The 12,186-nt window shown below is 49.7% G+C and overlaps 1 protein-coding gene across 2 annotated transcripts in view; it reads right to left on the minus strand.

The window, feature by feature from the left end:
* LOC123069769 (protein translocase subunit SECA1, chloroplastic) overlaps nt 1-12,186 on the minus strand; it is a 60,440-nt gene that overhangs the window by 11,186 nt on the left and 37,068 nt on the right. For both annotated transcript variants that reach the window (XM_044492708.1, XM_044492707.1), the window contains 5 exons: nt 11,353-11,454; nt 7,563-7,814; nt 7,246-7,313; nt 7,043-7,160; nt 6,178-6,417 (listed from right to left, as the gene is read on the minus strand). In XM_044492708.1, coding sequence (XP_044348643.1) covers nt 6,178-6,417; nt 7,043-7,160; nt 7,246-7,313; nt 7,563-7,814; nt 11,353-11,454 — 780 coding nt within the window. The remainder of the gene's footprint in view (nt 1-6,177; nt 6,418-7,042; nt 7,161-7,245; nt 7,314-7,562; nt 7,815-11,352; nt 11,455-12,186) is intronic.

A 12,186-nucleotide genomic window follows, 5' to 3' on the forward strand; every position in this document is an offset into this window, starting at 1 on the left:
GACCGTCTCCTTGGATCTCACTACTATCTTTGCTGCTAGTTGTCTCGATGCTATCGCTATGTCGCGCAACCTACCACTTGTTTATCAAGCCTCCCAAATTGCCATGACAGCCTCTAATCTTTTCCACCCTCCTAGCAAACCGTTATTTGGCTATGTTACCGCTTTGCTCAACCCCTCTAATAGCGTTGCTAGTTGTAGGTGCAGTTGCAGGTTATTCCATGTTGGAACATGAATATCATGGGATATCACAATATCTTTTATTTACTTAATGCATCTATATACTTGATAAAGGACGGAAAGGTCGGCCTTTTGCCTGGTGTTTTGTTCCACTCTTGCCGACCTAGCTTCCGTCACACCGGTGTTATGTTCCTTGATTTTGCGTTCCTAACACGGTTGGGGTTTATGGGCCCCCTTGACAGTTCGCTTTGAATAAAACTATTCCAGCAAGGCCCAACATTGATTTTACCATTTGCCTAATAACAACTAAAACTTGCATAGGGACCTGCCAGCCCCTGAGGTCTCTTAATCAACCCCCCGGGGCCAGTGCTCCTCATGAGTGTTGGTCCACCTACCTAGCAGTCGGCGGTGCCGCCTCGGGGCAACTCGATGGTATTTTGGCTACTGTCCACTTCGCATAGACGGTGTTGTCCTGAGAACGAGATACGCGCGGCTCCTATCGGGGTATCGACGCATCGGGTGGTCTTGCTGGACTTGTTTTACCATTGTCGAAATGTCTTGTGAACCAGGATTCCGAGCTTGATCGGGTTGTTCCGGGAGGAGGATTTTCCTCCGTTGATCGTGAGAGTGTGTGATGGACTAAGTTGGGACACCCCTGCAGGGTTTAAACTTTCGAGAGTCGTGCCCGCGGTTATGTGGCAGATGGGAAGTTTTAATATCGGTTGTAGAGAACTTGACACCAGGTCCGAAGTAAAATACACCAACCGCGTGCATAACCGTAACCGTTTGTTTTCGGGTGAGTCGAGAAGAGAACACAGTGGGGTTATGTTTGAACGTAAGTAGTTCAAAATCACTTCTTGATCATTACTAGTTCACGACCGTTGCGTAGTTTCTCATCTTATTCTTGTACTTGTAAGTTAGCCACCATACAATGCTTAGTGCTGCTACAACCTGTGCTGCTACAAACTCACCACTTATCCTTTCCATACCCATTAAGCTTTGCTAGTCTTGATACCCATGGTAATGGGATTGCTGAGTCGTCGTATCTCACAGTTCACTACAACAACAGTTGCAGGTACAGGTTATGCGATGATCTAACGTGAGAGCGATGCTTGCTTGTTTTTGAGTTATTCTGCTTCTTCTTCGATCAGGCGATAGGTTCCTGGTCGGCGCCCTGGGTGATGCGGAGCATCCCAAGGTCATCCCATGGACCTACCTACACCTCCCACGACACCACTTGGACCGCGCCTGATGCTTCAGCCCGCTAGGCCATCCCTGCCCGCGAACACTACAGCGGCCAGACGTCCGACGCGCCTCAGACGACCGACACCTCCCAGCGTTCGGACGACTGACACCACCATCACCGAGCCAAAACGTCGGAAGTATGGAAGTCTCCGGACAACCGACGTCTCGGACGTCCGACCCTGACCGAACGACCGACGCAACCTGACAAGAGCCGAAACGTCGGACTTCCGACAAGTACCGGACGTCCGGACCCTCGCGAGCCATCGGACGACCGGTGACTGTCGGACGTCCGACGCCTGTGTGTTGACTGTGTGTTGGGCCGAAGCCCATGTACCCTTTGTCCACTTAGACTATAAATACTCCTTCTCCCCCCTCTTGCTAGGGTTAGCAAAGGATTAGCTCATTTGAGAGATAGAGCTTTGCTCATCCACTTGGTTACTTCTCCATCGGAGTCCACGACCTTTTCGGAGAAGATCCCCCAAGCGGATTCAAGACCCGTCATGGGAAGAACCCCTCAAGGCCTCCTCACGAAGAACTACCGCCACTTGTATCGCCCTTTGTTGGATTTGGATCGTGTATCTCTTTGTGTTTCGAGGATCTAGCACATGTGTCATCGGATCTTATTGGTTTGAGTGTTTCCCCTCATGTTTTCCCTTGTGTTCTCGGTAGGATCCACTCCAATCGTGAAAGATCGGGCATCTAGGGTTCTACCCTACATCACTGGGCTAGCAGGGTATATGTCGTTTTGTCTTTTTCGTTTGATTTCATCCGTAGTCGGATGCCGCTCTTTTGAATGATGATTGCTATGTATTGATGTATTCTTGTGGCATTTGTATGCCTTTGCATGTATCCCCAACTATTATGTAATGATACGATGTAATGATATGCACCTTGCAAAGCGTCTTCAATATGCGGCTCTATCCTTGGTTGGACCTTCGAGTTCCTCTCGAATAGGATCGCATATTGGGCGTGATAGCATGGGTCCAACAAATGTGCACCAAATAAGAAAGGTGCTGAAGGTGAACGGTCTGGAGGTAATGATAAGGGCGGGGCTCCGGGGACTACTCCGCGTTCTGGGTTGCCGGCAATGTTAATAAAACCATCTCCTTTGCTTCTCCCACTACGAGTATTCGATTTGGGTCGTTTGCGGCGGCCTTGGCTCCTAGTCGGCTCTAGAGCGATCGTGTGGATGGCGACAACTGGGCGGAGCAGGAGGCTCCACCATTGACGCCCCCACTCTCGTTGTACACACTACCAAGGCAATACTAAGTTTCACGCAGGAGGGGCGCACTCCGTTGGCTAGGCCAAGTCTGCAGGGACCAGGTCCTATGTGTCAGGTGGAGGTGGTGCCACCGACTTACACAATCATACCACCCCTGGTCTCCTTGAAGGAAGCCACACGACTACCATAAACGGAGGAGTCCGCGACGAATCAAAGGAAACCAATACGTCGAGCGAGAGGCAGTTAACCAAGACTACTACAAATAGGCGTCCACCCGATGAGGAGATCTTCAACTGCCAAGATCTCTAGAAACACTAGTTCCGGCCAATTAGCACAATAGGTAGATCCGATCTAGACATTGCACCACCATTGTAATCCTTCACATACAAGCAGCAGTAGGCTTGTTGCTCGCATAGCAGGGGCCAGAACCTAGGTAAATCAATGCCCATGTCCATTTGGTAACTTGAGGTGACATCCCACTGTCATACAAATTGCGTACGACTTCTTTACTTTTGTGAGGTACATTGCGAAAAACACCTCAATTTGACTATCACTTGCAGATTGAGAAATGTATGTATCATCCTATGTCCTTGGATTCCTCTCAACATGTGTTTGTTTGTGAAAGTTTGTTTTCGGCCAGAGGGATGGCATCGGCCGCGAGGTGCACCTCTAGGTGCCGACCAGCTTGACGTGTGCGGTGTCGCTCACGCGCATCCAGCAGTGTTGTTGATCTACCATGAGTTTGAGGGGCTGTGTTAGAGTAGTTTATACAGTCATGTATAGCCATTATATAAGGAGCATTATGCATAACCCACACCTTCACGTGTGTATATATTGGGTTTTGGCCTCATGGAAATACAAGTTGCATATTTTCTTCACACCTACTACTAGCAGGATATCACAGTAGAGATGTAGTTAGTCTCACAGTGCCACTATTGATAAACTAACTTTCCATTCCGAATTGCATAATGCTGCACAGTGGACTTGTGAGATTATTGAAGCAACAAAGAGTTAATCAGCTTGCAATCACAACACTCTTAGATTATTCATGGAGAGCTCGTTTTCTCAAGAAGAAGTGGAGAAGGTGATTAAGAGCATGCCTTTGGACAAGGCACCGGGGCCGGACGGCTTCACGGGGCGATTCTTCGCCTCCTGTTGGCAGATTATCAAGGTGGGTATTATGAGAGCCTTTGATTTATTCTTCCGTGGAGACATGAGGGGACTCCCGGCCATTAACAAAGCGACAGTCACACTATTGCCGAAGAAGCCGGGAGCAGTTGACATCAAAGATTTCAGACCCGTGAGCCTCATTCATGGTGCGATCAAACTATTTGACAAGGTGCTGGCTTGTAGATTGGCTGATGAACTACCGCACCTAGTGGGAACCACCAGAGCGCGTTTGTGCGCGGGTGATCATTGCATGACAATTTCATGCTAGTCCAGTGCACCGCTAGGAGATTACACGCACTCAGAGACCCGGCATTACTACTCAAATTGGACATCTCCAAAGCATTCGATTCGGTGCAATGGCCGTTCTTGATCGAGGTGATGAAGCAAATGGGCTTCCGCACAAGGTGGATTAACTGGATCTGTGGACTTTTGGCGACATCATCAACGAAGATTGCGGTGAATGGGGTTCCTGGGGAAACAATATTCAACTGCCAGGGACTGCGTCAGGGAGACCCCATATCCCCGATGCTTTTCATTCTATGCATGGAGCCTCTGCTGCGTCTATTTGAGCGCGCTACAGCAGCGGGCATCCTCACACCGCTGGCAAGATCAAGGCTTAAATGTCAGCTATCTATGTTTGCAAATGATGTCATCGTTTTCTGGAAGCCAAAGGAATTGGATCTTAGAGCCTCTACTTCCATTTTGGAGCTATTTGGGCATGCATCCCGGCTAAGAATCAACATGGCAAAGAGTGCGGCGGTGTCTATACGTTGCTCTCAGGAGATGGGATTGTTGCAGGACACGCTGGGCTGTTCCACCACAATTTTCCCTTGCAAATACCTTGGGTTACCCCTCACGGTCAGGAAGAAACGGCGGCCCAATTTCAGTACATGGTTGTTCAGGTTGGCTGCGCGCCTGCCCCGGTGGACGGCTGCATCGCTCACACATAGCAGCAGGCTTCTGCTTATTCAGTCCGTATTCTCCACCATTCCAATCCATACGATGCTCGCCATGAGTTTACCACCGAAGACATTAGCTGCCTTGGGAAAGATCTGCCGAGGGTTCCTATGGGCGAGCACGGCAGAGGCCGGAGGGGGATCTTGCTAGGTTGCTTGGGAGATTGTTTCCTGGCCCAAGTGGGCTGGCGGACTAGGCATTATGAACATGCGGTGGATGAATGTCGCCTTGCAGGCAGTGGCTATGGCTTCAAAAGACCGATGCTTCCATACCTTGGGCGGAATTCAACTTCTCGGTACCGGAGGACTCTAGGTCATTATTCGGAGCGGCGACGAGGGCTATCATTGGCAATGGTCGCAAGGTACTCTTCTGGGAGGATAGATGGTTGGATGGTTTCCGGATTGAGGAACTCGCGCCGCTGCTTTATGCGAAGGTGCGTCCGAGGGTCAGAGCCTCACGCACGATGGTGGAGGCCCTAACTAATAATGCGTGGGCTAGAGATGTGGGGCCGCGACTCACTGTGATGGAGCTGGCGCAGTTCCTGGAGGTTTGGCCTGAGTCGCGGTGGTTCAGCTACAACCACTACAGAAGGATCAATGGAGATGGTTCTGGACAGGAGACGGTATGTTCTCGGCCAAATCCGTATAAACGGTGAAATTTGCGGCCCTGGAGGTGGCACCCACCACGGACTTCACTTGGAAACCGCGAGCACCGCTACGCTACAGGTTCTTCGCGTGGCTGGCACTCAAGAACAGATGTTGTACGTCTGGCAGGTTAGCGCATAGAGGCCTACCCCATCAAAACGCATGCCCGTTCTGCAATCAGCACGACAAGACGATTGATCACTTGCTGGTCACCTGTGTCTTTGCAAGAGAAATTTGGGACATGGTGTGTGCGGCTATGGGCCATACGGATGGTGCTCCGACAGCGGAGGTCTCGCTTCAGGATTGGTGTTTGAGGGCTCGGGCTCATGGTCGCCTCCGCAAGGCGGAGCGGGCTATTCACCTTCTATGCCTTTGGGAACTCTGGAAGCATCGGAACGTGGTCGTCTTCGATGGGGCGATACCGAGCATTAGGTCTGTACTTAGGCGCATTGCATCCGAGAGCAAGGTTTGGCATCTTGCAGGGCTTCCCAGCGGCGGTTTCGCGGTGGGCATGTGGCGAGTAATCCACTCCATTGTCTTCGACGTAGGTGGAGTGGACTGGGCGTTGCCTGCATGTAGGCGTGCCTTGTAACATATCACGGGGTCTTTCCCATTTCTTCTATATCATATGATACGCACACTCGTGCGTATTCAGGAAAAAAATACTAAAAGGTAACAAAAACGATAAAATAATGTAGTATCCATATCCCTTTAATAAGGGAAATAAAGGAAGGATGAGTTGGACATTAGGGGTGGACAAACCTGATATACAGAATAAATAACATTTCTCCGGATTTGAGCCATCATATCCAAGAAAAGATTATATCCCTCAAGTTTATATTCGATAAGGGGGTCTCGTTGAGCATAGCCCCTTAACCCAACAGCTTGTTGCACAAACTTTAAAGCTTGCAAGTGTTCTTTCCAGAGCTTATCAATATTGCTTAGGATTAGGAATCGCTCGGCTTCCTTCATCAAGCCTGGAGCTTGCTTCTCCACAATTTCCTGCCATATAAACAGATAAGTTAGGAAACATGCAAATGTGGAATTACAGCTTGTTTTTGCCAAAGTTCCTGATATAATTAGGCCAAAACTACTTTGAAGATATTGTTTTATCATGTGTCATTTGAAGAAAGCACCTTTGATCTCTGAATTTAAGTCTGAACTGAGAAAGCTATTGCTTAATTTCTCTGTTGAGATTGGGTTGGCCACATTATAATACTCCCTCCTTTCCATAACGTAGTGCGTATAGATTTTTTGAAGAGTCAAACTTTGTAAACTTTGACTGAGTTTATAGAGAAAACTATTTATATCTATAATATCAATTATATAAAATATGAAACTACATTTTATGATGAATCTAATGATATAGGTTTGACATTCAAGATGTAAATGTTTTTCTCTATAAACTGGTTCAAAGTTTGTGATGTTTGACTTTTCAAAAAATCTATATGCACTACATTATGGAACGGAGGGAGTAGTAAAATATATTCACATGTATTTGCAAGGTGAAACTTCCCTTCTTGTTTTCAATGGTTCAACATCTGTTGCATTGATCTAACTATTTTATAATTTTCAGTGTGTATCATGCAAGAAAACTCTACCCATGAGACCAGAAAGAGCAACTAACAGCTTTTTGGAAGTATGCTTCACGCCCTCGGGTTCGAAGGTACTCTTGTAAATCCTCGTAGCTTGAGCATTTACTCTCCAACAGTTCGGGTGTCAAGTCATTTAATAGGTAACAATACCTAGAAAAAAAATAGAAACATTATGAAGGAGATAATAAATCACTTAGTAGATAGCCTGAAATATACATAATATCAGAAAACTCACTGTTGAACTTTAGCTATCAGCTTGCCAAGATCCCAACTTTCCCTTGGGGTACCAGGACCTATGTTTGCCTTCAAATAGGATGAAAAACTAGCATCATTTTTTTTTCGAGAACACGCAAAGGGTTTGCGCTTCATTACATTGAAAAGATGGGGAGAGTACAGTCCTAGGAGGCTAGTGTTACAAGCATTGAAAACTAGCATCATTTCAGGGTAACTAGTTGCTAACTTTCAATTGCAGTTGTAAACTTTGGCATTAAATAATTAGGAGAAATTACCAAAATAAATCTGTTATGAAAATGGTGGTACCTACTAACTAACCTCTAATATGTCTTCCATTGTTAATTCAGCATACTCCACAATAAGTGACTCCAGGCTACCAGATGCTAGGGCACGTCTTCTTTCTGCATATACCCTATCCCGCTGGCTATTTAATACCTCATCATACTCGAATAGCTGCTTCCTGATATCAAAAAAGTAGTTCTCAACTTTCCGTTGAGCTTCATCTAGGGCCCTTGTTAGCATCTTTGATTCAATAGGAAGATCTTCAACTCTGAAAGCTTGCATCAGACCCTACATGACACAGTTCGCAATGTTTTCAATTTGAATGTACACTATTTTTAACTCTCACGGAATGCTGAAACAGTAGTCTGTAAAAGCCACATGTGCTGAATGGTGTGGTCTGAGACTCAAAGTGTACCAGATAAACTTGCAGTATAAACATTTCATATTTGGGATGCACATTGAAAGAATGCCCTGTCTTTTCTGTTCCTAGACAAACAGAACCTCTCCCCTCCTAATTCACTAATCTGTAGGAAGGTACTGGACTTTCAGATTTAACAAATTATAAAAAGACGTGCCTAAAGTAGATGGTACTGATTGAGCAATTCTTGGTTGCAAGTTCCAGTCTGGATACTGCCCCTACATAAAGCTTGTAACTGGTAGTAAAACATTGAATTTATTACTGATGCGGGTACTATTTAAAACAGGTTTGGAACTTCGGACTAAAAGCTTAGATGTGTGTAGCAGAAGAATTGTGCAAGGTTTTCATGTTTTGGCTAAGAACATCTTATTGCAAGCAGAAGTGATTGCTTTGAACTGCACATGGACCCATATCTTCCATAATATTCTGATAGTCTAATCTGAACTTTTTATGACACTTAGTAGTTGCGAGAGGTAGGTGAACTACATTATAAAGGCATGAGGTGCTTTGTTTAGCAGCGAACGGATTCCAATTCGTTGCATTCCACCTTCATGAACGAGGAATATACAGATTATCGAATAATCGAAACTTCAAGTTGACCAAATATTCTATTAATCAGAAGCTTTAAGTGGAGTCAAGTAAGTTGTACAGTACAACAGAAAAGATGGGAAATGCTAAATGACAGCGTTATTACCGGCATGTTAGGGGCTTAGCCCAGTTAGTTGTGGCCCAGTCTATCTTATCGTTATTAGGGGCTTAACCCAATTATCGTTATTAGGGGCTTGGGAGTCAAGTAAACCTCTCTATATAAGGAGAGGAGATGTATCAATCTAATCAAGCAAAGAAGCAATCATATTTGCTCGGCTTCCTTAGGGAGCCGGGAGACCTAACCCTAGCCGCCTCCTCCCCTGCGCCATCTCCTTCTCAGCCGCCGCCTCCTAGCGCACGACGGCGCCCAGCCGCGGCGACCGCGAGTTCGTCCACGACCAGCCCCCTCCTTCCCCTACAACCTCCGGCCTAGACCTAGAACCCTAGTTTCTACCAGTTTGGTATCAGATAGCTCAGTTCTGATCATGTCTTCGCCGCCGCCCACCTGGCGCTTCCGCTGCCGACCGGCACCACCGCGCCGCTGCCAATCTCCACCGCGCCGCTACCCTCCCCGTCCGCGTCGCTGGTCGTATCCTCCGGCGCCGCCACCGCCCAGATGCCGGTGCCCTCCACCACACCACCGGCCGCCGCCTACACCCCGGAGGAGATAACCGGGGTCCTCAACGACCTCGTCGCACCCGTCCAGGGGATCCGGCTGTACCTAACCAGCCCCTACGGGCCACCGCCGGCCCTACCGTGGTACTCGCCGCATCCAGGGGCCTCCGCTGGGACACAGCTGCAGCCGCCGCCGTCCGTCGCCGCCCCGCAGTGGCCGCTGCCCTCCCCATAAGGCGGCCGTCGCCGCGCTCGCTGGGCCACTGCAACTGCCATCCATCGCCACCACCGCCCAGCCCTGGCTGCAGTGGCAGCCGCTCCTGGCGGCCTCCGCCGCGCCCGGCGCTCCACCGCAGCAGCCGCTGTCGCTGCCCGGCGCAACACCACAGCAGGAGCTGCAGCTACAGCAGCCACCGCCGGTCAGCTCCGACCCCGCATCGATCGCGCCGGCGGGAGTTCCGCTCCACCAAGTCTGGTTCCCGTCCTCGCCGTCTCCGCTACCGGCTTGGTTGACCGAGTCGTCGTCTCAGCCGGTCTACACGATGGCCTCGGGACCGGTCGTCTCAGCCGGTCTACACGATGGCCTCGGGACCGCTGCATGTGCCGTCACAGCAGGCGCAGTATGGTGGATCCTCCAATTCTGCGGGTCCCTACGTTGGCCTCGACGCGATGCAGTTCGACGGGGGCCTCCTGTGATCACCGACCCAGCGCCGCTGCTCCGCACCGCTGAGCCGTACCCCACGGCGGTCATACCGAGACGGCGCCGTACCGCCACGGCGGTCATACCCAGACGGCGCCACGCTTCGCCAAGCTCGCCTTCGCCATCTACGACGACGTCGTACCCCCACGGCGGTCATACCCAGACAGCGCCGCGCTTCGCCAAGCTCGCCTTTGCCACCTACGACGGCGCCGAGGATCCCCTCAACCGGCTTAATCAGTGTGACCAGTTCTTCCGGGGGCAACGTACGCTCGCATCGGACTGCACTTGGCTCGCTTCATATCACCTCCGAGGCGCTGCACAGACTTGGTATTACGCTCTCGAGCAGGACGAGGGCGGCATGCCTCCATGGGAGCGTTTTCGCGAGCTCTGCCTCCTTCGCTTCGGGCCGCCGATACGCGGGAGCCGGCTGGCGAGTTGGGCCGTCTTCCCTTCACCTCTACGGTGCAAGACTTCACCGACCGCTTTCAGGCCCTGGCGTGCCATGCACCCGGCGTGACGGCTCGCCAGCGGGCTGAGCTCTTCGTCGGCGGTCTGTCGGATCATATCCGCGTGGACGTGGAGCTGCAGGGACCCCAGGACCTCCAGACGGCCATGTACTACGCCCGCGCGTTCGAGCGCCGCGCGGTGGCCATCCAGCAGGCGTCACCCTCCCGGGCCGCCACCCTGGCCGGACGTTCCCACGCAGGGTCGGCTTGCTTAGACTTCCACGGCACCCCTCGCCGTGACCGCGGCGTGCCCGTTCCGCCGGCTCACCCAGGCCGAGCAACTCAAGCGTCGCAGCCAAGGGTTGTGCTTCAACTGCGATGAGCCCTACGTGCCCGACCACGTCTACCCGCGACCCTTCTACCTGGAGGCTGCGGACTACATTGAGGAGGACGCCGCTGCCGCCGGGCTCGGCGACCTGCCCGCCCCAGCTGCCGCGGAGGTGTTTGGCGACGGTTGATCACCTCGAGGAGTTCCGCAAGCGCTTCCCCGCCTTCCAGCTCGAGGACGAGCTGTTTGTGCAGGCCGGGAGAAATGTTATGACCGGCATGTTAGGGGCTTAGCCCAATTAGTTGTGGCCCAGTCTATCTTATCGTTATTAGGGGCTTAGCCCAATTATCGTTATTAGGGGCTTGGGAGTCAAGTAAACCTCTCTATATAAGGAGAGGAGATGTATCAATCCAATCAAGCAAAGAAGCAATCATATTTGCTCGGCTTCCTTAGGGAGCTGGGAGACCTAACCCTAGCCGCCTCCTCCCCTACGCCATCTCCTTCTCAGCCGCCGCCTCCTCGCGCACGACGGCGCCCAGCCGCCGACGACCGCGAGTTCGTCCACGACCAGCTCCCTCCTTCCCCTACAACCTCCGGCCTAGACCCGGTAGAACCCTAGTTTCTACCAGACAGGGCTTTGAATGCAACAATGTACTTTGTGCAGCCTTTGATATTGCTGCCACGTTACCCTAAGGGAATAATATAAAATAAAGGAAGGAAATAAAATATACCTGTATCCGGTCACCTCCGAAGATTCGGAAGATGTTATCCTCAAGACTAAGAAAGAAGCGAGAGCTCCCAGGATCCCCTTGCCTGCCACTTCGGCCACGAAGCTACACCAGATAAAAGCAAACCAATCAAAGGTAATGATGGATCTATAAAAAGATACAATGGTGGTATGATACACAACCAAGTCTGAAGGGATCATACCCCTGTTGGGAAGTTGGTAAATGTTTCGGTGTTCTCAACATACAATAGGTAGATCTGTTCTTTGCGAAGTTAACCCCATTGTGACCCCAAATGATATTATTTTTTCTGTTCTACTAGCTAAATCTAATGGTTCATACTAGAGTCAAGCCTGTCATCCCATGTTGACCATCTAATCACTCATTCGATGGCCTAAAGAGTATTGAATTATCTTAATTAACTCGTTATTACAATTATTACTTCCTCCCCAATCCTCTAATGTACGGATTGTATATTCAAGCAAGAAAATAGCTGGCCTGCTACTTGCTCAATTACCAATAGTTTTAATACTATTCATTCTGAAAAAAATCCCTAATAAGGACAATTCATGTTGATTATAGCATAATACACATTACTTGTCAAAACTCTTTGATTACGTTTTTTCTGAAACTCAGCATCTTGTGAAACATGTGTTGTGATGCTTCACATCTTCGAAATAAAAGAGTAATCCCAAGAAACACTAGATTGCTCCAATTGCACATGACAAGATATATTGCAATCTGTGCACAGATGGAGACTCCAACATTTGTTGCACCCAAAACTTGGCACAGATGGAGACTCCAAAATCATGACGAGAAGCCAAAAATCATAGAACTCCA

Source organism: Triticum aestivum, chromosome 3B (assembly GCF_018294505.1).
Source record: "Triticum aestivum cultivar Chinese Spring chromosome 3B, IWGSC CS RefSeq v2.1, whole genome shotgun sequence".
NCBI lineage: Eukaryota > Viridiplantae > Streptophyta > Magnoliopsida > Poales > Poaceae > Triticum > Triticum aestivum.